Raw genomic sequence first — 23,705 nt, 5'->3', positions numbered from 1 at the left:
CAACCCAAAACAGTGTGACGAAGAACAAGTGGGTCTAGAAATGTACTATTTTTGTTCAAAATGCACATGCATGATCATCTGGGACCCGGCAACACTTTAACACTTTTACACACAAATTTATGATGCTTTGGGATGTGGAGTGGGATGTGGAGTTAAAAGTACAGTTAGTCTCTGGGATCTTGCAGAACATGTCACCTACATTATAAATACTTACCAGGCTAAAAAAAAAAAAAAAAAGAGTTTAAGGGTTAAGGTCAATGCAGTGAGTCATATAAGGAAAAAAAAAAAAAAAAAAAAAAAAAAGCCACAACCCAAAGACAAGGACCAAGGACACTGGGACACTGCAGATAACCTCAACAGAAATACATAAGTCTAAAAAAAAACAGTAAGACAGTAAGAAGGTTAAAGGAAATCAGTTAAAGGAAATCCAGAAACAGTGACAAAAGAAATGCCAAATGAAGCCACAGAAACAAATTAAACTCTACCATTTCATTGTCAGGCAAGAAATGCACAATTAAGACACATGGGTGTTTACAAAGACTGTGGTCAGTTCATATTTAGAGATTAATTTTCCTTCCTAATGCTTCCCTTCCACTGCTAAATAAAGAATTTCATTCAGAGTAAGGTTGTTCACATGTTAACTTCTACATTATAAATCTTTGAAAGCCTACAGTCTCTCCATTATATTTACTTTCTCTTCTCTACACAAAATGAATGATTGTTCTAGAAATGCCTCATGATGCTATTTATAATGCACTTGGTTATTACATCTGTGCTCCTTTTGTCTGAGCAAGTAATTTCAAATTTCATTCAAATAGCTTTGCCTTAAAAATATATTTCCTCAATGTAAGCAGAAAGATTTCTCCTATGCAAGTGTGTATCCACATTCATCTTACAAAGCTGTGCAGGCAAGACATTCTTCTTCTCAACTCTTTCTCTTCTTTCATCACATTAGCACAAATCACAACCACCAAGAAAGAAATAACTTGAAATTAGGAGTAAATACTTCCTTCTGCTGTAGAGTTTAAAAAAAAAAAAAAAAGTAGCTGAAACACATCTCACACAAACAGCAGCTGCATCATTAAGTTGCACAATCGTAATAGTAATGATGGTACTACTTTCTGAAATGGAAATACAAACACGGGAACTGAACTGCAGTTCCCCAGTTTACAGCACTTATTTTAGAGGGCACTTGCACAGTGCTTCACTTCTCTCTGGAAGTTTTGTTTGCTCTTGGTTTTGTTTGGAAAAGAAGTGGATTTATATACAAACAAAGGGCAGCAGTTACTAAGAGAAAGTAAAGGTCTGCAGGTCTCCTGACTGCAAATAATATTTTATTATCTTACCATCTTCTGAAGACTAGAGTATATCCCAGCTCAGCAGAGCTCCTACCCCCTTCTATTTTCTTCTTTTTTTTTTTTTATTCTGTTGTATGTACAATATCATGCCACTTCACTAAGATCAATGAGATTACTTGTTTACACATCATGTGTTCAGTTGTCTCATGTCCTTTTAGAAACAGTTCCTGGAAATGCAGAACCATGCTTGTGGTTGAACAACATTTTATTTTTCTTCTTTTTTTTTTTTTTAGTTTAAAAGCAAAACAAACAAGAAAATGTCATACATCTTGGTAAAAGCTTTACAAAATACAGGGCCATACATCAGTCTCTTTTTCATATCAAGAGCTTCATTGTTGTTTTTTTCCCTGAGAACAGAACTATTGGCAACATTTTAGTTGCACTGCCGATAAAAATAGAAGTAGTAATCAGTAAAAAACATTCCAGCAAAATAAGGATCTGTGGAGCAGCTTGCAAAACCCTGCAGAAGAAAAAATAAAGGAGATTCATGTAAGACCTTCTGTCAGCTCCAATGGTACTTGTCTTTTGCCGTGTTCCCATCCGAAAAGGGCTTACCGGTGCGGCTACACGGAAGTAGTATGCGCTGTCATACAGCCTAGCCACAGGCAGAGTCCAAATATGCTGACGTCCCTAGATGATAAATGAGAGAGAGAGATTAGATAACCTTATTTCACATTCAGTCGGAGAGAGGGATAGGCTGTGGAAACATTTCATTGATAAATGCGGTGCAAAGTAATTACGATAACAAGACTTGAAAGCTAGAGTCAGAGCATTTAAAGACAAAGTGCTGACTTTAAACCTTGCAACTGGGGGTTTGCTCTGATCAGCCTTGCGGAGGAACTGACAGACATCTGGCTCCCAGCAGCTCACAGCTGGCTCTGAATAACTCTCTCGCTCTCATTTTCCAAGCAAATGCCACTGCAAGTAGAGATTGTCCCTGATGTGCCAGGTGGCCCAAAAGCTTTGAGGTGTAACGGCAGCAAATTGCAATGCTGCTTTTCTTTGAAACAGTGACATTAGCAGTCCTCAGCAGGCAGTGAAAGTTCCTCTGTATATTCTGAAGATACAAGTGGCATTTTTACTCAGTATTTCAAAAACAGCTGCAGGAAAGATTTCATTGTGCTTTTGACTGCAGTGACCTGTCATGTACAAATGAAAAAATATGTTTTGTATCTGAAATTTTTATGCTACATTGAATAAAATTCAGTCCTCACCTCTTGTTGACCTAATGATCCATTTTGGTCTGCCCATGATAACTTTTATTTCATCAGTTCCTAGTGCCTCCTTCATCTTTCCTTCCTCCCTCCACTTTCTGACACATTCTCTCTGTTGGAGATGGTATGCTCACATGATAAGACTTACATGAGAATTGCTCAGAGTCTAAATGATTGCCATCCTGCCCTTTGGTAAGGAATAAGCCTTCCAGTCTTTAGGAAAATCTTCTTGAAAAGAATTATCCAACCAGGCAGCATTTCTATTCCGAGTCATGTCAAACTTGAATGCTTACTGCTGCTGGAGGCTAGTGAGCTTTAGTCTTTTGATGTAGATTTCAGGTTGACACAGGAAATCTCTTTGACCACTTTTGGCAGTAAGCTTGAAGAATACTTCTGCATGAGAAAACTCCCTAGGTCTGACTTAATATTAAAAACTGTTAGAATTACGGCAGACAGGTCAAAACTTGGACAACTTATTTACTGCAGTCTGACAGCTTTGCAGCAGCTGCAGAGAAGCCTGTAACTTTTTGGAAAGACATTTGAAGAGTTTATCAGAAAGTCAACTTAAGGACAAAGGTACCCCAACAGCTCTAATTTGTCAAAGCAGCAAAAAAAGTAATTTAAAAGAATTAAGAACTTATCATGTGTGGTACCATAGATCAGAAATCTAAAGACAGTGAAATGACTTCATCTTCACAGAGGTTTCTCCTACAATGCGTAGGGGAAATGCTACTGTGCTTGCTTCTGCCTTTCCCACTGTTTTAGCCAGAATAAACATTTCCAATCAATGTAGATAAATCCGAGGACCTGGTCACATGAAAGTGTCTTATATTTCCAGAGAATTGGAAAGGCATTTAAGGTCTTCATCAATTTGCTGGGAAAAGTTTGCAAGCTCAGCTTGCCTGGGAAAAGCTAACATGTTTTTACAGCTATTATTCCCATCTAGATGATCGAAGGAATGAAATGAAAATATCTCTTGCTTTTACATGGAAGATCTTTCCCTAGAGAGATTTATTGGTAAACTCCTGTTTGCACAGAAATAAAGGGGAAAACTACTATTGTTTTCAGGGAATTCAAGGCTTAAAAATTGTAATTCACTACCCTTAAGACAGTAATGGAAAAGTACCACTAAGTCTGGAGAAATCCTAAGGCCATGGGTGAAAAATACTCCTATTTCTTGACTATCTCTGGAGTTATAGCATGTTATAGTGGTGAGTTAGGCTGGAATAGGCTCAAAACTATCATTGTAGAGAGTCACTAGTCAGATTTTTATAAATTTCAGTAGAAAATTTACTTCTTCAGGAAGACTGCATCCTAGTTATCTCATTAGGGCCATGCCAAAACTAGCCAGGACTGGTAGACTCAATGTATTATTTCAATTTCTACTGCTTTAACCAAGATCAGAATTTTGCAGCCATTAATTTTATGAGTCAGGTTCTCATGGTGGACCCTAAATGTACTATTGATAAGGCCAACTTGACTAGTTGTCATCAGCTATCCTCCTTTCCAGACATTGGACATTAAGATCTTCATGGTGTCTCTTTATCACTTCATTCATTTCTTACAATCGGTGGTGTGTAAGACTATCCAGTACAACTAGATATTATGACGAGTCTTTTCTACCTTCTACATCTCCCTCTACTCCAGAATGCATCCACACAATGTTGCTTGAATCAAGGGATCATGACATTTTTAGCTAGGAGATTCTGAAGCTTTTATGAAAAACAAATAAATCTAATAGAAGGAAACAACATTCTGGAGGGCAAGGAGAGAGGTGAAAGTTAATCACAGATTATTTCAGCACTGTATGGCTTCAGCAGCCAAACCTGTCAGAAAGCTGAACACTTTTTCCTATATGCTGTTTTCAAACAGCACAGTACCTTTCATGTAAGAGATGAAAAAACAGCCATGTAGCGGGCAGTATATAAAAATGATCCCCCCAAGCCAGAGTATTGCTGAAAATGTATTACCTGTGTGGTTTCTAAGAAATCTTTCCCATTGCTTTGTCTTGAAGAATAATAGGAGCAATAATTTCCAAATGTAACTTTGCAGAGAAATACAATTAATGGTTCTGTGGTGCTTCAAGAAAAAAGAAAAACAAGGATCTATCCCATTGCTCTTAAATAGAAGAACCATAGATATAATACAATATAAACACAAAGAAAAATTCCAAAGACTTGAATTGTGGAGAAAAAAAAAAAAGCAGAGGAACTTACTTCACTAGTTAATATGAAGAAACCTGAGACACCAACCTCTAAACTTGTGCCACTCCCTCCCCTGAAAAGAGGAAGCTTTTTTATTTGGAAACCTGGGTGGTCTTTGCAGCTGTTAAGATAAATCTAGAAAATACAGTAAACTTCCTCAAACTTTAAGCACATTCATACTAGCAACTATCGTATTTGGCTTTTTGTACAAATGAATGGTCATGACATGCTTGAATTGCACGGCTTACATCATACATAGGCATATCGTGCCTATGCCAGAGGGTATGTGGGCATCTAAACACAACAGCAGACAACCTTATGAAAGATGAACCCACAATAAGCCTTCAGACAGGTACCTATCTATATAAATAGCTCCCATTTGTCACTGTACACATGCAAATATGTCATTAAAAAGAAGTAGAAAAATCCCTTTGTCTGGGAACACATTGATAAATAGAATTTCATTCAGAATTCTTCAATTGCAAAGACCCTGTGGTCATACCTTCTCCAAACTATCCCTAGAGAGTGTCAAGCATTTCCTATCTTCCCAGATGGCTTTTCTGAGAAGAGTATAAGACAGATTGAAAATCTCCCTCCCCCTAAACCACAAACCAATATTCAACATAAATTCAGCAACTACTTCAGTGAAACTCTGAGTATGATGTATTAAACCCTATATGGGTGGGTTGTGTTACTGGTTTATAATCGCATACACTCAAAAGGCAAATTTTCAGTTGTTGTAGAAAATAAGCAGGCACTTCAGGAGCACTTTATATTTCCTCTTATCCAAACAAGGAGGATGTTTACAAGGGTAATATGCAAAATGAAAAGACTGGACCTAAAGGCCATACATAACTTCACAGATCACTGTATTGAAGAGACAGGATTCATGAAGTGTCATCAAGCAGAGTCCTTGGCAGCTATTCCGGTTATTACTGTCTTTTATCAGAGATTAACCCCAAAAGAAATCAGCAAATAATTTGTATTAAAAAATAATAATAATAAAAATGAGCCACTATCTTGGAAAATGTATATTATATTTAATTGTACTTACTTGATTTCCAGTGAGATTTCTACATCCACAGGTGTATACTTGTTAACAGGAATAAGATAGCTGTAATTTCCAGACCTAAAAAAGGTGATATTAATGCACATAGGATTTAAAGATAGGTAGTTTATTTGAGAAAACATGGAAATTGAATTTAAATTTAAAAAGAAAAAAAATATTTAGAGATAGGAAAAATGCATGCACATGACAGTAAACAACTGTGAGAAGAGACAGCCAGGTAGCCATGCCACATTAATGGTATTCTATTCCAGTTTAATAAAGCATAATAAAACAATTTACCTACCTGCACTGTGGGTTTTTACAATAGCGACTGTCAATGCGTTGCTGTGTTTCCAAAATCTGTATGGAACTGATAGTTGTATCAATCCCTAAAAATATAAAAAATAACATTTTCTTCTTGTTTGTTTCAGAAATCTTAAATCTTAAATAAGAGTATAATAAAATTGCAGGTAATACAGTGGCAGCTACTCCCTTGCCTGCCACTACAGGAGTTGCTACAGGTTTAAATTGGCTCTCAGTAAAAAGCCTTTGGTTGATTGCCTTCATTCTGCAGTTACAGGGGAGATAAAATGCTTGTTGGATTCGTGAAGACAAATATGTGGGCACCTAATACTGTAATATTTTCTTCTGAGGAGACATTGAAGGCTGTTTTGATGGCAGTCCAAGTAGCATACAAACATGGCAACATTCATTTTAATGTACTAGAAGCCACACGCATGCAAGCAACTATTAATCTCAAAATCAATATCTTTGCTGAGAGAAATAATATGGAATGGAGCTTGCTTCTTATTTTGTGTGCAGAAAAAAACACCTAACCCTGATGAATATTATAGTTTCTTCATAAAATTCTGCCATTAACCTCCAAGACTTCCAAGAACTTCTTAGAGACCTGTAATATTCTACATATAAGAATAACATAAAATATGAATCAAAATAGGCTCATCTAACCAAAATATGTATGCACTTTGATCCAAAGTAAACAGTGGCAATAGGAAGGACTACAAACAGCACTAACAGGCTGATAACAGCACTACTGTACTGATAACTTCCTAAAGCTTACATCCTGAACCTGGAAGAACCTTGTTTCCTGTGATACCTTGTGCCAGCATCTCTGTGCCGTGCAGGTATTCTCTAAGGTGCCTAGTTATGGTGAGCAGAAGAGAATAGCCACAACGACACGGCTCTTCCCTGAGGCAGGTGAGCTCTGTGGAGAGTTAGGTGGCAAAAACCAGTGTGCAAGCAGAGCTGCACAGCTTCTGCTTTCACAGGTGGCCTAGGAGTCACTGCACTGCCCTGCATCCTGCAAAGCTTATTTCCTCTGGATACACCTACAGCATCTGATCAGCGTAGGTGCATAATTAGGCAACATCTCAGACCCCTATGTTGGGTCTCTTCAGTCTGAATTGTGAAGGTCCAGAAAGAGAAGGGGGTGAACTGGTTTAATCTCCCAAGAGGGCCTAGGCTTTAGGCAGACTCCAGCTTTTCCCTCAAGTATCAAGGTGCTGATACTTCAAATCTGGCAAAGGGGTGCAGAAAGCACATGGAGGACATGGTTCAGCAGGCCTAAGCCTGCTGTCTACACTGGACTGGGAATGCTGGTTTTGTGGTTTTGTTCCTCTGTTCTACAAAAACAGTTCCCTGTTCTGCAGAGGAACTTGATTATCAGCTAACCTGAGCTCTGATTATAAAACACCTGTGTGATAGTATGTACTCAGCTTTCACCATGCAAATCTCCACACGTACACTTCATTAACAGATGGAAATTGAGCGTGTTCGTCTCAAAGAACTAGCACAGAAGAACATTTCCCTGTGACACAGCATCTCATTAAAACATGCATCATAGCAATGCTGCAAAGGTCCCACTCTGAGGTGTGTATCCACTGTAAAATAATCAGAAGAGGAATGATGGTTCCAAGATCATCCCACTGGTGGCATACCCAGGCAACAAGCAGAACCTGTGTTCTGTTCCTCACATGGCCCTAGGTAACAACCTGCTTTAGGTGCATGTCAGTTTATGGATGTTTTATCATGTATTGCCTGATCTTTAATCAAACCTTTTTAAACAAACAGAAGAAAGACTAGGGCATCCACAAAAATATTAAAGATTAGGTATAGTTCTGTTCATACAGAATGAATGCCAGAACACGCCCTGAGAAGATACGTAATCAGCAGCAACCCATCTTCACAGAAAAAAAGAAAAAAGGAAAAAGAAAAAAGAAAAAAGAAAAAAGAAAAAAGGAAAAAGAAAAAAAGAAAAAAGAAAAGGAAAAAAAAAAAAGAGAAAAAAAAAAAGAAAAAAGAAAAAAGGAGAAAAGAAAAAAAAAAAAAAAGTTTTTTCAGTTCATAATGGCAATGCACAGTCAACAAAAGGGGAGCCTGAAGTCAAAGTCGAGCCACATCTCAAAGAACCTTCTTTCACCTCCACTAACACAGGTAGTGTCAGGATCCTAAGGCAGAGATGTCCCCCTTCAGCAGCTGATGTTGACCTAGTATCTACTAGGTCAACTGGGTCAAACCCCAAGCACTTCCTTTACACTCTTATCATGCATCTCCTGCACACAAATGCCATGCTCATATGCTTAAGCATTTTACTGTCTAAGAGCAGTATTGAGCACCTTGCATAGTTTTAGCTCATGAAGAAAAATGACATTTGTTGTTTTATTGCATCTGAAGCCACGTTTAAGAACTCATGAGAGAGGGCAGCCAGAATGTCTACAAAAACCTAACAAACATACAAGAATAAATTGGAATGACAAGAAAATTACAGTGAACCTCAGGTATTTAGTAGAGTCCTAAGCTCTAATTTCCTATAATGACCAGTTATAATTTAAACTTCTCTAAATTCCAGTAACAGAATTGCAAGTCTAAAGGCAGCCTTTCAAAGTTACACAATTATACATTTCAACAGTTAAAAAAATAATATGGGACTTACAGTCGTTTCCAAGATCAGGTCTTCCATCAGCTATTTTGTCTGGCTTTCTTCCAGGTAACTTGTTACTTTTGTTTCCTATGAGATAAGGTATATCCAAAAGTCTCCAAGTTAGCCTTGCACAGTTGTAACAGCAAAATATGAATACAAGTCCATAAGATATGTTAATTATCTCTTGGATAAAGGTATGCATAACCAGCAAGAGAAACCTTTAAAATGCAAACCACCTCTACTCAGAAGACTACAGACAAATGGTACCTGTAGATAACAAGAAACAAGATTCTGAAATTTTACAGGATATCTAAAACATTTCAAACAAATAGCCTACTAGAAAAGATTTCATGCCCCACACAGAATATCACCTCTTGTTATAACAGAAAGGCGGGGTGAAAGTCAAGATCCAGCCAGGCACTTCAGCACAACTCTGGTCATAAAGCCACTCTGTCTTATTAGTCAGAAAATGAGTAAGTAGGCATCTGCCATGCACACACAGGCCAGAGGAATAGCTTAGCTTTTTGAATTTGAGATGTAAGACACTGAGGACTGACCCAAGACACGGTGCTTCAGGCACAGAGAGATGAGTCACCAAACAAAAGAAACTAATGCAGAAATCTAACAACATAATCACCACATTCACTGTGTCATCTCTGTAATTTCTAACACGGAACTAGGCTGTCAAATATAAGTTGATGGATTTTTTACTCTATTAATTTTCTCAGCACTTGTCTAGAAAAGTGAACTTTAGAGTATCTTTTGAATAATCATCGCACAGTACAACCTGGGGAAAGCAAAAGGCCCTTCAAGCTCACAGGAGATGGTTTAAGGCTCATCTTGTGCTTTTATGTTAATTGACAGCCAAGAACCTGTCTAGAGGAATGTTACCAATAAACTGGCACCAAGAAATGTTTATTTTGCCTAAACTAACTTGCTTCATCAAACACCATTTTATTTGGGAAAAAAATGGGATTGTGTATTTACAGAACACTGAAGAACTCCATTCCCGCGTTTTCCAAAGCAAACATTCTGATTTCAAAACAACTGTTTAGAACAGAATTCACTATTTCATTATATAAAAAATTATTTTCCAAAAGTAAGGATCAAAATGTATCATTCCACTGATACTGAAATAAGACAGCAAGGCTGACATTGATCTTTAGAGATATTGGCTTTCCTTTTATTTTGGTATTGGGAAATAAGAAAATCCAGCCTTTTCTCATGCTAGTAGGTAACTTAGAGCATGGAACAACATTAATTAACAACTGGAATCTGAGTACCTAGAAGTGAAGTAATACAAAATTTAATAAATAAATAAATAAATAAATGTAGATTTCCATCAGTTTTGAGTTTTGTTATAAATTAGTGATACTACTGCTGGTTATTCCTTGCATCCATTTTACTTGCTCATCATACAGATCTTCCAGTCCTACCAACTTAGATGGTAACTGTTACAGTTAGCAGCCAACTATTGTCCCATTTCTTCACACTGTGATCTGCAGTCACACACCCAGAAAAATGGCTTCTGGACACATGGCAATCAGATATACATCCACAGCGGGTCCTGGGATGGGTCTCAGAATGGCTTATTTACTCCCTCATTCCTCCTTTTAATTTACAAAGTAGTTGTCATATCTTCCTTTCCGTCTCTTCCTTTTTCTTTTTTTTTTTTCTTTTAATAGTCTGGATGTGATAACAGTGCACGGACTGTTCCCTGACATTTTGCATTTTCATTAACAGAGAACCATTCTGTAGGAAAACCTATATCCAATTGTAAAAGCATAAGATTGTTCACTGAAAGAATGATGTTCTCCCTGTAGATGAAATGCTTCAGCTATGCAAGTGTTTGCAAGTATACTTACTACATATTCTAATTTACTAAACATTTAATACTATGATTCTTGGTTTAGCAGATGATGGAAGAACAGTGTTAAATGGGTATCATAAATTTGTATAAAAACTAGAACAAAGACAGATTTACTTCACTAAGATTTCATCTGTTTAAACTGAATCAGTAACCAGTACAGACATTTATTTTTCCTTGTTTCCGTACTGTTCAGAATATTGCTATTTTCATTGTCCCATAAGCCAATGCAAGGCCCAGATGCTGAAGGATATTCACACTCTTCATTTCCACTGAAGTCAATAGGAGTTAAAAACTCTAAATCCTTCAGAAATTCCAGTTCTTATGACAAATAGAGCATGAAGAAAAACAGCTATATTAAGATAGAATACATAAAAATGTGCTGAATTTTTGCTTAATAAAATTTGTCTTCCTAATGAATGCTTTTGTTTCTTCTCGAACACTCCTGGTAGGGTGATGGTTAGACCACATTATCTTGAAGGTCTTTTCCAACCTAAATGATTCTATGATAACAGTCTTTTCCTCAACATATTTGAGATGCAAAGGGTCTACAACAGGTGCACTCAGTAGTGGTCTGCACCTGCACCAGTATGGCAGAACAATAAACTGTCTGTCAAAAATGCACTCATAAATTAGCATGTAATTCAAACAGTTTTAGCTTTCCATGAATCAGACTAATCAGCTGATCCTAAAATGCCCGCTTTTTATCTTGATTATTCCCCATACTTAGTGTTCAGCTTTTTCTTTCAAAAACATTTTCCTTTTCATTTACCTTGGCTACAGCTACATTAAGCAGCTTGTTGGCTTTCCTTCTGTTTGGATTTTGTATTGACATTGTTACCTTCTGTCTGGGGACATACTCAGCTTCATTAAACTTGTGCAGATCTGAAATCTTTCAGTAGCTTGTGTACTGTGTTGATTTTTCACTCTTGGATCCACACTTAATGCTATTTGGAGCATAAGACCTTGGGAATGTAATGCTTTGTGTTTGTTCTTATCTTCTCTTTCCACCTAATATCAAAAGCAGCCAGCTGGGGATAGAATGTTTTCATATTTCATTTTCAGCTGTCTACAGTTCCCTCATTTGTAAATGAGATTAACGTCTTTTTAATTAATCAACACTCTTTCAGGTTTCAGACCAATACAAATCACTTAGATATATGACCTCCTGAAAGCACTGTACTGAGCTTTGTCTGCCACGGGGCTTACTGCAGCATTAATCACACGAATCACAAGGACCACTAACATGCAGCCCATCCACAGACAACAGCACTTTGCAGTATAAAGAACAGCCAGTGAGTAAACCCCACTGAACCAGTTCACGTGACAAGAGTTTCACAGCAATTGGCAATGCCTGCCCTTGTAGAAATCTGTACTTCAGAGGCTGAACTGTGTCCATCCCCAATTTCACCTTTACTTGTCAACTGTGGTTGATGCAAGAATTATTCTCAAGGACAAGAAAGGAAGAGTATGAATGCTGGATTTAGTAACACTAGCACTTGCTTCTAGACATCAACAGTATTAAGGTCTCGGATTGAGGAATACTGACTGCAAAAACTTGTACGTACCTTCATGTAAACGTATAAACTCTTTTTATAAAGAGTTTGTTATAAAAGTTATTGTTATAAAACAAAAAGCTTGTTATAAAACAAAAAGCTTGTTATAAAAGTTGTAAACAATACACCTACTCATCTATTACACACACATCATATCACAGACAATGTCTGAAAGAATTTATTAAAGTAATTTATTTCAGAGAGCTCTGCCTTCAAATGTTTCTCTACTCAAAAGCCCTGTCTGAATGAGCAGTTATAACTAAGCTTTATGGCTTCCAGTAGCTGAATTTCTGTCTCTGCCCACAGAAAAGATACAGTATCACCACAGTGTGACACTACTACGTGTTTTGTTTTTTGTTTTAAATATGTTCATCCACCCTCTGCTATGCCCAATCAATTCCCAGCCAATTGTAACCAAAGGTTAATTAAAGGGATTAGTGACTTTCTGGTTCACATCAAATCATTTACCATAAATAGCTATCAAGAACAGTGACACCTAACAAAACATTTTAGGACCCAGAACTCTTGGAAGTAACCAGGCCAGATTTTTCAAAAACATACTGACAGGAGTGATGAGTAGTTATATCAACAGTTCTGAAATGCTGTGGACTAGGCATTATCTTATAAAACTAACTACCTTTAAAGATACTTGCTCCTTTCTCCACACTCCTCACAGAGTCTTTATTCAAATAACAAGTAATAGAAATTCACATTTCAACTTACGTTTCTCTTCTGCATCAGTTTTCTCATAGATTAGGTATTTGAAGTTTGGTTGATAAATTGGACAACAATAGACCTTGTCACAAGGCAAAATGCTACAGAAATTCACTTCAGGAATCCTGCTGATGGGTTGCGTGCTCTGAGAAACTGTGGTTTTCTGCAATGCTGAAGAAAAAAAGAAAAAAAAAAAGACATAATTCTCACCAGTGCTGTGTATCTATTATCATTTTATAATAGCATAGAAATTGAAAGCTTGCTACATGTATGCAAACTAGCAGAGATACAGTACCTGCTGTAGTGGTAGAGGGAAAGATTACAACAGAACTTGTGGAAGCGCTGATGAAGAAAAGCAAAAACAACTTATTAAGAAACAGACTTCACAGCTGTAGACCAAAACAGATTGGTCCGCAGTCTAATATTGATATTAATTCAAATACTTGCCTGGAAATAGGATGTTTTTCAAAATGTCTGTCATGAAGGCTAAGCACATAAAGGGTCGATATTGTCAAAGCACTGTAGAAAGAGAATTATTCTGTAGATTTACGTCCATCTCTTAAGTTACATAGTACTAATGACACCCTGACAACACTTTGTCCAAATACAGTAATGTAAAAGTTAATTATCTGATCACTCCCCCTTTAGTGGGAAAAATTCTGACTGAATTTAATATTATTTAGAAGAGGTACTTTCATACAGCTAAATTCAACTTAAAATATGATCAATTATTTCATTGCAAATAGAATCACAATGCCAGTTCAAAGTATTCCGTTCATGGAGAGACTGTGAGCCACAGGTTTGGGGACTAGAAACAGAAAATGGCAATCTCAAAGTCCCAAGCGTAGTTTCCTTCCCATGAGTCTAATGCCACAAGTTAAACTTTTAGAGTGACAGTACTGCCCACCACACTGGGGAAAAGTTCAGTTTCTTTTCACAGAACAGAATCACTCTGTACTTCAGAAGTTGAACTTAGGCACAGAACAATTGTATAAAAAATCACGAGTCCAGCTTTACAGGTGTAGTATGAGCTGCTGAGTGCACTTGAGGTACACCATAGATTTTGACATAGACAGGGGTTAGTTGTACATGTGCCACATGTATATCTCACTTTTCTAAAACTATTTCAACTTTGCAATATTACCAGGCATATTCACTATTCATTTTAATACATTTTGTCCTTTGAATAGGAAGTGTGAGAGGAAAAAGAAAAAAGAAAAAAAAAAAGAAAAAGAAAAAAAATCTCACTCATCTTTCTGATAATTTAAAAAGGGAGAGGAGAAACAAGGTAACTTTTGATAATTAGTTGTTACCATAGTGCCATAATAGCAACCAAAGCTATTATAGTCACCCGGAAAATATTCCTGGAACAAGACTTTTTCCTCTTTGACAAACAAACCTAGAAAAAAAAACACAAACATTTGGTCAAATTAAGTGGCATATACCTAAGGTATGACTAGTAGATTAAGAAGTACTACACTAGTCAGACTTAAAGTTTATCTTTTTTCTTTCAGAGGAACCATACACATCATTTTTATACAGAGGTCAACTTCCAAAGAGAAAAACTTAAGTAATGGCAGGCTCCCTAAAATTGTAAGAGTGATGCACATTGTTGATAGTCTGGTGACACAAACATTACACAGGAAGAAAGGACGGATAAAAATAACAGCTCCTCTCTTTCCTTTTTCATACTCTTTGAGTATTTTAAAATCACATGAAGAACTCTGTAAGCAATGGCCACATCTGAAAGATGAGCACCTTTCAGTATATGTTTAGACCATAATAAACCAAGTATCGGTGTTCATACAGAAGAAAGGCACTTTTCAAACAAGCAGAATGATCTTAGATCATGGAGCATTTGATTGTCCTTATAGAACAAAGAACATTCAACCTGTTATTTTCTCTTGCTCTTTGCACTGGCAAAAGAAAGGTTGGCAAATGTGCACTGAATCACCTTAAAGAACCCGGGAAGACAGTCCTGAAAAAGGCCAGCAGATATTCCTAACTCATTCAGTCCCTGTTAAAAGGGTTCTTTTCCTTCTATACAAGAATATGGGCAAGAGGTATTCATCCAGGAATAACAAGGACATCCTATTCATGTCTTAACCGCCTAAAAGACAGTATTAACAAAAGGGAAGATGCAAACAGCAAACCACAGAGAAAGACTCCACCAAGAAACTAAGCTGAGAAAGAATTACCACTGTGTGTATTTCCAAACTGAACTTCCAAACTTACATTTCCATGTAAGGCTGCACTGCACCACATGAGCAAAGTAACTGGCTCAACAATTCCCTCCTGATGGCCTCCTCAGCACACCATTACATGGTATGGATCTGCCCCATACACACAATGTATAGAGAGAAAGTAGAAGTGTCTCATACATATTTTCTGTTTCAGTTCTGTTTAAGCTTCTGGCATGATACTAACTAATTCTACCTAAGGGATTTTTTTTATTTTTCTGGAAACATGAAAACTTTCACCTATATTTCAGCACTTACAAAAACTCTCTCATAAGCATATTTCACATATTTAGTTTCTCACCTTGCTGGATTTTAGCTGGGCTGATTTTCTTGATGGCAAAAGACTGGTGGCTCGACTACACCCGCTGTAAGAGAGAAGATCTCCCTGACATTCAAATGCTTCAGTAAGTAATAAATGAAAAAGAGATTTTTCAATAGGGTGTTAATGTAATTTGCTTTTGCAACGGTACCATTTAAAAAGAGAAAGACAAAAGAGTCATCAGATTCATTTGCAAGAACAAAGGCCTCCAGTTAACTCATTCAGGTCAATGCTATTACATGCTACATTTCATTTCAAAGAAAGCTTGGGAAATGGTTTAGAAATAGGAAATGCCCATCACTTCCACTGAAGTACTAATGAAGATTCTTTATTGCCAAAGAAGCTCTGCAGTTTTCTCTTAGCATTAATTTTCAGGCTGCAGGGCTGTAACTGGACATAACCTAGACTTGATTTATGAAACTGAAGTAACTACAGAAATGACTGCAATTTAACAGCCATTTCACATGTTACTGTTGTCAGTGACTTAAAAAAAATATATAAGCATTTTGCATTTTTGCACAATTTTAATGCTGGAAATGAACTGAACTCAATTGTCAAGCAAAATCAGTTTTCATTTCTACCACAGACACCATTTCATTAATTTCTGTGACAACTATCAGAGAACGTTCCAGGCAGAGATACCTGACCGTGCTCCCTCCGCTGATTGTGGACTTTACACTGCTTATCCCTTTCAGCCTGGCCAGTTTTCTATTCCACTGTTCCAGTTCTTCTATTCTGACTTCAAGGTTGTTGGTTAGTTTGCAAAGCTGTTTTACTGCACCTACATTCTCCATAAAGATCTGATCCTGAGAAGGAAAACAATGACAGAAGCAGATACAGTACATTAATCAATCAGATGCAACAAGCAGTAATGCATACAGAATTCACCTATGGAAGGACACGCTGAATATTTAAAATGCTAACACAAGTTAACTCACGGTAAATGGGAGGTCACTTTGGCTATAAAATCCCTTGGCTAGATTGTAAAATTGCTTGTGTTCAATTTGCAGTAAATTGAAAACGAGGATTTGCAGAAAAAGAAATGAACAAGCTAAAGGGCTTTGTAGACCAAGAATTTAAACTGCATTTTGAACTTATACTGTGCTGAATTCTGAACATTAAAGATGTCACAGCAAGCATCTACTATTTGATTTGTAGTGTTGCAGTTGTTACGTTGATTTCAAAACCCCCTATCAAAATGTATCTCCAACTATTTACCTCCAGGATAGACTAACCTGGCTGAGACAAGCCAGAATTGCTATCTATGTCCCACACGTAACTTGAGCTATACAGGAATCAGTGAGACGGGGAAAGATCCAAACCAGAAAGTCAAGCTGTGATGGCCAGATGCTTCAGCTTCTCTAGTACCTTAAAGGACTCTTTTAAGTCCTAATACTGTGTGATTAGCTCTGCAATGAACACAGTTCAGACACAGTCCATTTTCTCTATGAGAATATTTTGCTCAGCACACGGAAAAACCTTCTGTTCTACCCTCTGATTATCATATAGGTATTAACCTGCTGCTGGAGAAGTCCTCGGTACATCCATCCAGGTAATAAGGATTTTACCCATTTCTGAGCCAAAAATAGTTACTGACCCACTGCAGGAACACGGTAACAGCATGCTTTCATTGCTGTGCTTGGAAGAACAGCTTTCTCATCATACTAACAAAAAACACACTTCAGCTATTGGATGCTACCTTGCATGAAGCTGTTACTGGCATTTAATGTTGCTGAACAGCCCAACCTATTCAAACCATGGACAACTACAACAAAAGCAGCTTTGCCATTCTCCTTGTAAATACCACGTCTTTCTTTTAAAGGTGACTACCTTCCACAAAAACAGACAGCACTTTGTATAAAGAGAGCCAGAGCACATGTACTGGTGGTAGGTTGCAAACTTCTCTACCGCCAGAAGATCAATGTCCTGTTTACTAAGGAGTGACTTCAAAATAACCACGTGTGCCTAGAACCATGAAATCAATTTTATGGTCACTCATCCTCATATCAGTGGTACTTAGCAGCCACCCTTTCCATTCTTGTCAAATCAGGTGCGAATTTCTTCTAGGTGACTTCAGGTAAATGAGAAAATGGCTCACCTGGAAAAATGAAGGAATACTTTCTTTGGGGAAAAAAAAAATGGACTGATTAGAGTTGTACTGCCTCATTGATGACAAAATACTCAGCACTGTGTGGCTGAGAAGAAAGATTCATGTCCCAAAATAGCAAATTTTCACCCAGTTAATAGAGTTCCCTAGAATATAGCAGAACCTGGTCCAAACTTCTAATGAAATCAATTAGTTTTACTGAGTTTAACAGCACCACACAGGTAACAGACAAAGAGACACAACCACACCAGCCAATATCATGCTTATCTTGAACTAAAGTTGGAATGCAAGATAAAATAGTTCAAGGCCTTATCACCTGCCTGACTGAAGGCAAAGATATAAAGCACTGTCACCAACATATAATTTTATTACTTTAGGGACTGAGCTATTCTGACGATGAGAGCTCAAGGTATTTGGAGCAGATATTCCACCTAAGATATCATTTGTCCCAAAGCTCTGAATTCAATATACACCTTGATGTGTTAGACACAGATCTCTCTCCTGCCCCTGTCCCCCTCACCAATGTCACAGAATTGATATTCACATGCTCTGTAACAGATGTTAGGAACAAGAGCAGAAAGCAAGATAGCACTGCAGTAATTTACCTAACCTTATTAACCCAGGAGCAAAGTGTTTGTGAAGTGATTCCACATTTGGCCAAGTAGTCAAGGAAAAGCTACGTAGTAAATACGCCATCACTGTAACGACTCATTCCTGCTTGGGCCACATCCATAGCAGAATGACACCCTGCAGGGTGCAGGAGGCTTTCTCCATCTCTATCAGTAGGCTAGGTCACATCACTGGGTCAAATTCTGGTAGGCACTGCCTAGTGCCAAGCTACAGAGGAGAAAGGCAACATGACAAGCCCAAATGGCAGAGCTATGAGGCACTGTTACAAACAGTGTGTTGTGTGACACTTCAGAAAAAAAAGAAAAAGAAAAAAAAAAAGAGAGAGAAAGATTTCTATCAGATATGTTTTGCAGCTTATTTTCCCATTAAATCAAAAGCTCAATTGTCCAACCTAAACGTTTTGTCAGGAAAACAACAACAACAAAAACTGACTACCCCAAAGCACTTTTCTGGGACTCAAAAAATGCAAACAATGTTTCAGCTCTTACACAATGTAAAACGAAGGGCTAAAAGGCAAAATAAGCCTAATGTTAGTATCTAACACCAGTGCTCTTCTATAACAATCTAAAAATCAGCTGGAACTCTGACCAAATAGAGCAAATTTTCTACATCTCTTTTTCAACACTGTCTCCAGAAAGCCCCTATCCTCTGTTCAAGCAGACAAAGCCCATTTGTTCGTCTTGCAGGAGGTAAACCTTGTCATGCTTAGTCAGCATGAAAGTAGAATGTCCTTTAAGTAGCAGATGGAACTGAAGGATGAAAAACAGTCTGAACCCCTAAAGAGAGGAGAAAAAGTGGGCTAGGCAATGGTCTGACTTTTCTTGGCTGTTCTCCACACCTCCCCTGACCCGTATTCACACACTGACTGACAACAAAAAGACCCTACTACCACTTCCAGCACACCCACAGGGAAGCAGTGAGAGCTATAAGCTACAACGAGCAGGATACAGAGTAAGTTTTCTGTCACTGTCATCAAACTACTATTTTCCTGTAAGCCATCTGAAAACTGAAATTATTCACATGGGTAACATGAATGCTGAGATGTTGATGAAAATGCTCTTTCCACAGCTTTATTCAAGGTGTTTAATTCATGAGACCTTTGTATGAAGTAAATTTTGATAAATACGTTCTTGAAGCTTGTAGGTGTAAACTTGTGTTTTCTACAGAATAATGAGAAAATGAATGATTATAATGAATAAAGAATCTTGTTCGTGACATCATCCAAGCAAGACAGGTCACCCATCTGGAAAACCTCCCTCTTTCCATTATCAGCTGTCAGTGGTATAAGGCTGGGAAGTGGGCCCTGACCTGCAGTGAACCAGTGCAAAACAGAGGGGCCACTCTGAGCAATGTTCTGGACAAGTGATGTCAGCGGTCAAGTGTGACTGGACTCTGACTGACAGCCCCTTGCAGTCCTATTTCTACAGAAAAAGTAGGGAAAGAGAGCACAGGACAATGGACTAAGGCACTGATTCCAACCTATTAGCATGGCAATTACTCTGTGCACCATAAACATGTTACAGTACTATAACTTTGAAGTTATAATAAATATTTCAGATAGACAAAAAAAAAAAAAATCCCACAGAGCACACACAATTAACATTTGCCTTTGGTGTGAAGTGATTACACAGAGGTTTAGAATAAGGACATTTTTATTTAACAAATGGAATGTTATAATTGCTTAACTCATTTCTGGTGCATTTAATTAACTTCAACACTGAAATTAAAAGAATGTTTTGGATGTTTGGGCATCACTTGTTGGCCCTGTGCTATGAAATCACTATCCAACTTTATTAAGCAAATCTGAAGTTTTTTGCCTTTTGTCTGCTGTTGTATGGTCATTTGACCAGACGATCTTGAAGGTCTTCTCCAACTGTAATGATTGTAAGATTTCAGTGTAAATACTTCCTGTCTTTGAAAGATTCAGCCATTTACTAACACCTGATGGTTCAGTTGTCCTCAATGATTTGACAAAGGCTACTTTTGCAAATACCACATGCAGGCCTACATCTTTGTATAAAGCACAGCATGTGTTTATAGCTCCACACACAAAAGGAAACATCTAAACATGCACCTCCACTTTCCCTCTCAAGGCCATACCTTGTCAACCATGAGGAAGTTTTCTATTTTTTCTCCATCATTACAAGCAACATCTCCAGCTTCTCTAACAGCCTCAGGTAAAAGCTCCTTCACTTCCTGGGCTATTATTCCTGTTCACATGATAACAGAAACAAAAGTCAGGAAAGGTAGTGATGTACCATTGACCATTGTTGAGTTCTCAACCCTAAAAGGTACAGGTAGGGCCAAATATGTTCTAGAATTTCTCTGTGATAGGAAAATCCAGGATTTCACTTTTTTTTTTTTCTACTCTACAGAAAACAAACAGAAACCTTGAAAGTTTCCTTCCCATTTCTCTGCCATAAGAACAAAATTGTTTCTGATCATGTACTTCATTCTTATTAAACCTTGAAAAATCATCTTCTACCTTTGATAATTGAAATAGAATTTGGAAATATACCAGAAATGTCTTATTTTGGCACCTTCAACTAGCAAGACAAACACAGCAAAATAAGCAATTGAAGTACACTAGAAATGAAAATGAAACAGCAGGGTGTTAAAAGTCACTAGGGCACAATGAACAACAGCAAAAGTAAACAAAAAATGGGAATAGAACTGACTGAATACCTGTTTCATGGGTATTTTTTATTCCCATAACAGATGCAAATTCAGGCTTGTAGTCGTACTCCACCAGCCTCATTTGTGTTATTCTTTTCAACTGCTCATTCGTATCAACCTAGTTGGGCAAATACGAAGATTCACGTGTTGAGACGTTAAGAATGATTGTGGCATCTAGGACTCCACTGACATAGCAACAAGCCTAATATGGCCATTTGGCTAATCTTTGCATCAAACAATACGAACAATCTTCCCACTCCCCACGAGCAGAGTGCTGTTTGTATTTGCATTGCCAGTGACCCTCCAGCCCAACAACTCCCATTTACATTTACCCTCAGCTTCTGTGGTCAGCCTCTTCCAAAGGCCACAGGCCATGGCTGTACAGAGCACTCTGGTATGCCACATTTCCTTAGGCCAGAATTTTAGCACACCCAAGATAAAGACACGGCTTCACATGTCAGAACAATGATCCATACACGTGCCGCGTTGCAAACATAAATGCCCTAAATACTCCATAGCCCTCACCTCCCGGATATTCTCTTTTGCTCGGCTGTCAGATGGATGCATGACTCTGCCCATAACTTTTGCATTTCCGCAGACAACCAGTGCTTCGTCTGGTGCATCTGTGTTAATTCCTACTCGACCGTGATAGACTACCGTCTCTGGAACGTGTCCTCGCTGCCACAGTACATCACTGTCATTCTCAAACTGCCCTGGGTTAGATGCCTGGGAGAAAAAATATATATATTTAAAGATAGCATAGCATAGATATACTATTGCTTTATTCCATTAGCAATTCAGGGAAAATGAGATAACAAATATTTAATATTTAAATTGTATTTGTGAGCTTTTTTTAAAACGCTAACAAAAAAACAGAGTGGAGTCAATCCTAAGTAATTGTTTCTGCTCATAAAGCACTGGCCTCATTGGTCTTTCCCCTGGATTCTATTTTATTACCACAGTAAGATAAATTATCAATGTTCAAAGATTTTCAAAGTTTAACTTTGACTTTATGCCATATAGCCTTCCTCAATTTTTCAGCAACTTTGAGCTGAGGCTGGAAATTAGAAAAGAGAAAACTATCCAGAGATTAAGCACGTGTGGTTCAAAAATACATATTTACATATTTATGTAATTTTACATGCTTTGGCCATACTTGTTTCATTCTTTTATATGCTGTTTCATAAACTTTTCCAACATGTACCGAAATCCTGTATTGAACAGATGAGAGGATCAGAGATGATCTTGTTTAAATTCACAGGTCCTGTTCTCATAAACAGATGCTCCAAATCATAAATGTCATGTATAGAAGGTTTCTAGAAATAACCCTTGAAAACAAGTAAGTGGAAAAAAGAAGCCCAACTACATTACCTAAATGGTAAATTGCCAATTTATTTGTAAACCATTTGTGGAAAGGGATCATTTTGTCCCTGTTTACACTGCATCTGGTACAGTGGAGCCTTGCTCCACAACAGATACATTAAAACTAGGAGCAGGAAGGGAGATAGGAAGAGGTAGTGAGACCACTGCTCCTACCCGTTCCCTTTTCACAAGCATCAAAACTTTTGCTGGGAAGCCACAACCATGGAAGAATAGGGCTTTGTAGGACTGAGATTTTCTTTTCAGGCCTTTTCTATTTACTGCAGTCATTTTGCAGCAATGCCACACAGACAATCACCTCAGCACTACTGAGGGAACTGAGAACTGTGGCACAGGGGCAGAAAGGGAAAGGAATCCAAAATCTGCCAGGGCTATAGTTTGATGCACATTTCTTTTGACAGCAGGACCAGTGTAGGCAGCCCACTCCCCATCAGTCATCTCCACCTGCCAGCCCTCAGTTGATGCCCTGACATAGACCAGGATGGAGGAGCCAGCCTGACTTAAAATCAAACAAGCAAAAAAAATAGACGTGTTTTTAACACAGATTCATCCCCTTTCCAGTTAATTGTAGGACCCCAGAAAAACAGTTGTACCAGCATGACTTAGGAGGAGTGTGGTAACAAGAGCAAGAAGTCTGATAGGAACAAACATGAGTCAAGCATGGTTTATTCTGTGCTGCCCCCAAATGAAATGTACCTCAAACAATAGCCCAGGAAATACTTACCTTGTTGTGAGCATTTTCACCATAAAACACACATGCAAAAATGAAGTCACTGAATCAAAAGTCTTTTGACATTCTAAACAGCTTAAGTATTACTGATATGCCTCAAAACCAAAATTAAATAATGAGGGTTTTTTTCAATTGTTTGTGGTTTTGAACTGGTAGAAAACAATGCATAATGAAATAGGCAGGAACAAATGCACCTTCTAACAGCAATTTCTGCAAGTTACAGTTACCAAATGAGTTTTGCTTTTGGCAACTGAGATACTACAGTGTATGATGCATTCAAAACCTGTTTGCTAGATTCCAGAGACCTGAAAAGTCTATAAATAGCAGTTCCTGGAGAGGTCACCATCTGGACAAACGAATAATGATGACTCTCTGGTTTACCAAATGTCATTTTCATTGAGGGATCCCAGAATAAATGTATTCACAGTCTCTAAAATCCTCTATAATGTTTACAATTAATTCACATAAGAAATTCCATATCAGAGAACCAGAGTCTTTCAAAGAATACCAAAAAACAAAGGAGTGTGTATAATTAGAAAAGGCATTTGTTTTCAGTAATTAATTTAGTCAATTTATTTACTTTTTTTTTTTTTTTTTTTACTTTGAATTCAGGCTTTCAAATTTCAGCCTGAGCAGAGTACAATTGTGACAAGAAGTTCATAGTCATTTGAAGGAGTCTCGGGTTTTCACAAGGCTTTGACATCTGTAGTGCATGATGTTG

General features: G+C 37.7%; 1 protein-coding gene across 2 annotated transcripts in view; it reads right to left on the bottom strand.

Moving 5' to 3' along the window:
• Positions 1-1,545: 1,545 nt before the first annotated feature.
• MYRFL (myelin regulatory factor like) overlaps positions 1,546-23,705 on the bottom strand; it is a 44,086-nt gene continuing 21,926 nt past the window's right edge. For both annotated transcript variants that reach the window (XM_038171913.2, XM_013096851.5), the window contains 15 exons: positions 21,400-21,600; positions 20,884-20,992; positions 20,299-20,408; positions 16,104-16,267; positions 15,444-15,507; positions 14,216-14,301; positions 13,350-13,421; positions 13,198-13,244; positions 12,912-13,073; positions 8,778-8,852; positions 6,129-6,213; positions 5,831-5,905; positions 4,543-4,651; positions 1,914-1,988; positions 1,546-1,818 (listed from right to left, as the gene is read on the bottom strand). In XM_038171913.2, coding sequence (XP_038027841.2) covers positions 1,732-1,818; positions 1,914-1,988; positions 4,543-4,651; positions 5,831-5,905; positions 6,129-6,213; positions 8,778-8,852; positions 12,912-13,073; positions 13,198-13,244; positions 13,350-13,421; positions 14,216-14,301; positions 15,444-15,507; positions 16,104-16,267; positions 20,299-20,408; positions 20,884-20,992; positions 21,400-21,600 — 1,521 coding nt within the window. In that variant the 3' untranslated portion in view covers positions 1,546-1,731. The remainder of the gene's footprint in view (positions 1,819-1,913; positions 1,989-4,542; positions 4,652-5,830; positions 5,906-6,128; positions 6,214-8,777; positions 8,853-12,911; positions 13,074-13,197; positions 13,245-13,349; positions 13,422-14,215; positions 14,302-15,443; positions 15,508-16,103; positions 16,268-20,298; positions 20,409-20,883; positions 20,993-21,399; positions 21,601-23,705) is intronic.

Source organism: Anas platyrhynchos, chromosome 1 (assembly GCF_047663525.1).
Source record: "Anas platyrhynchos isolate ZD024472 breed Pekin duck chromosome 1, IASCAAS_PekinDuck_T2T, whole genome shotgun sequence".
Taxonomy (NCBI): domain Eukaryota; kingdom Metazoa; phylum Chordata; class Aves; order Anseriformes; family Anatidae; genus Anas; species Anas platyrhynchos.
This window is presented reverse-complemented; position numbering and strand designations above follow the sequence as displayed.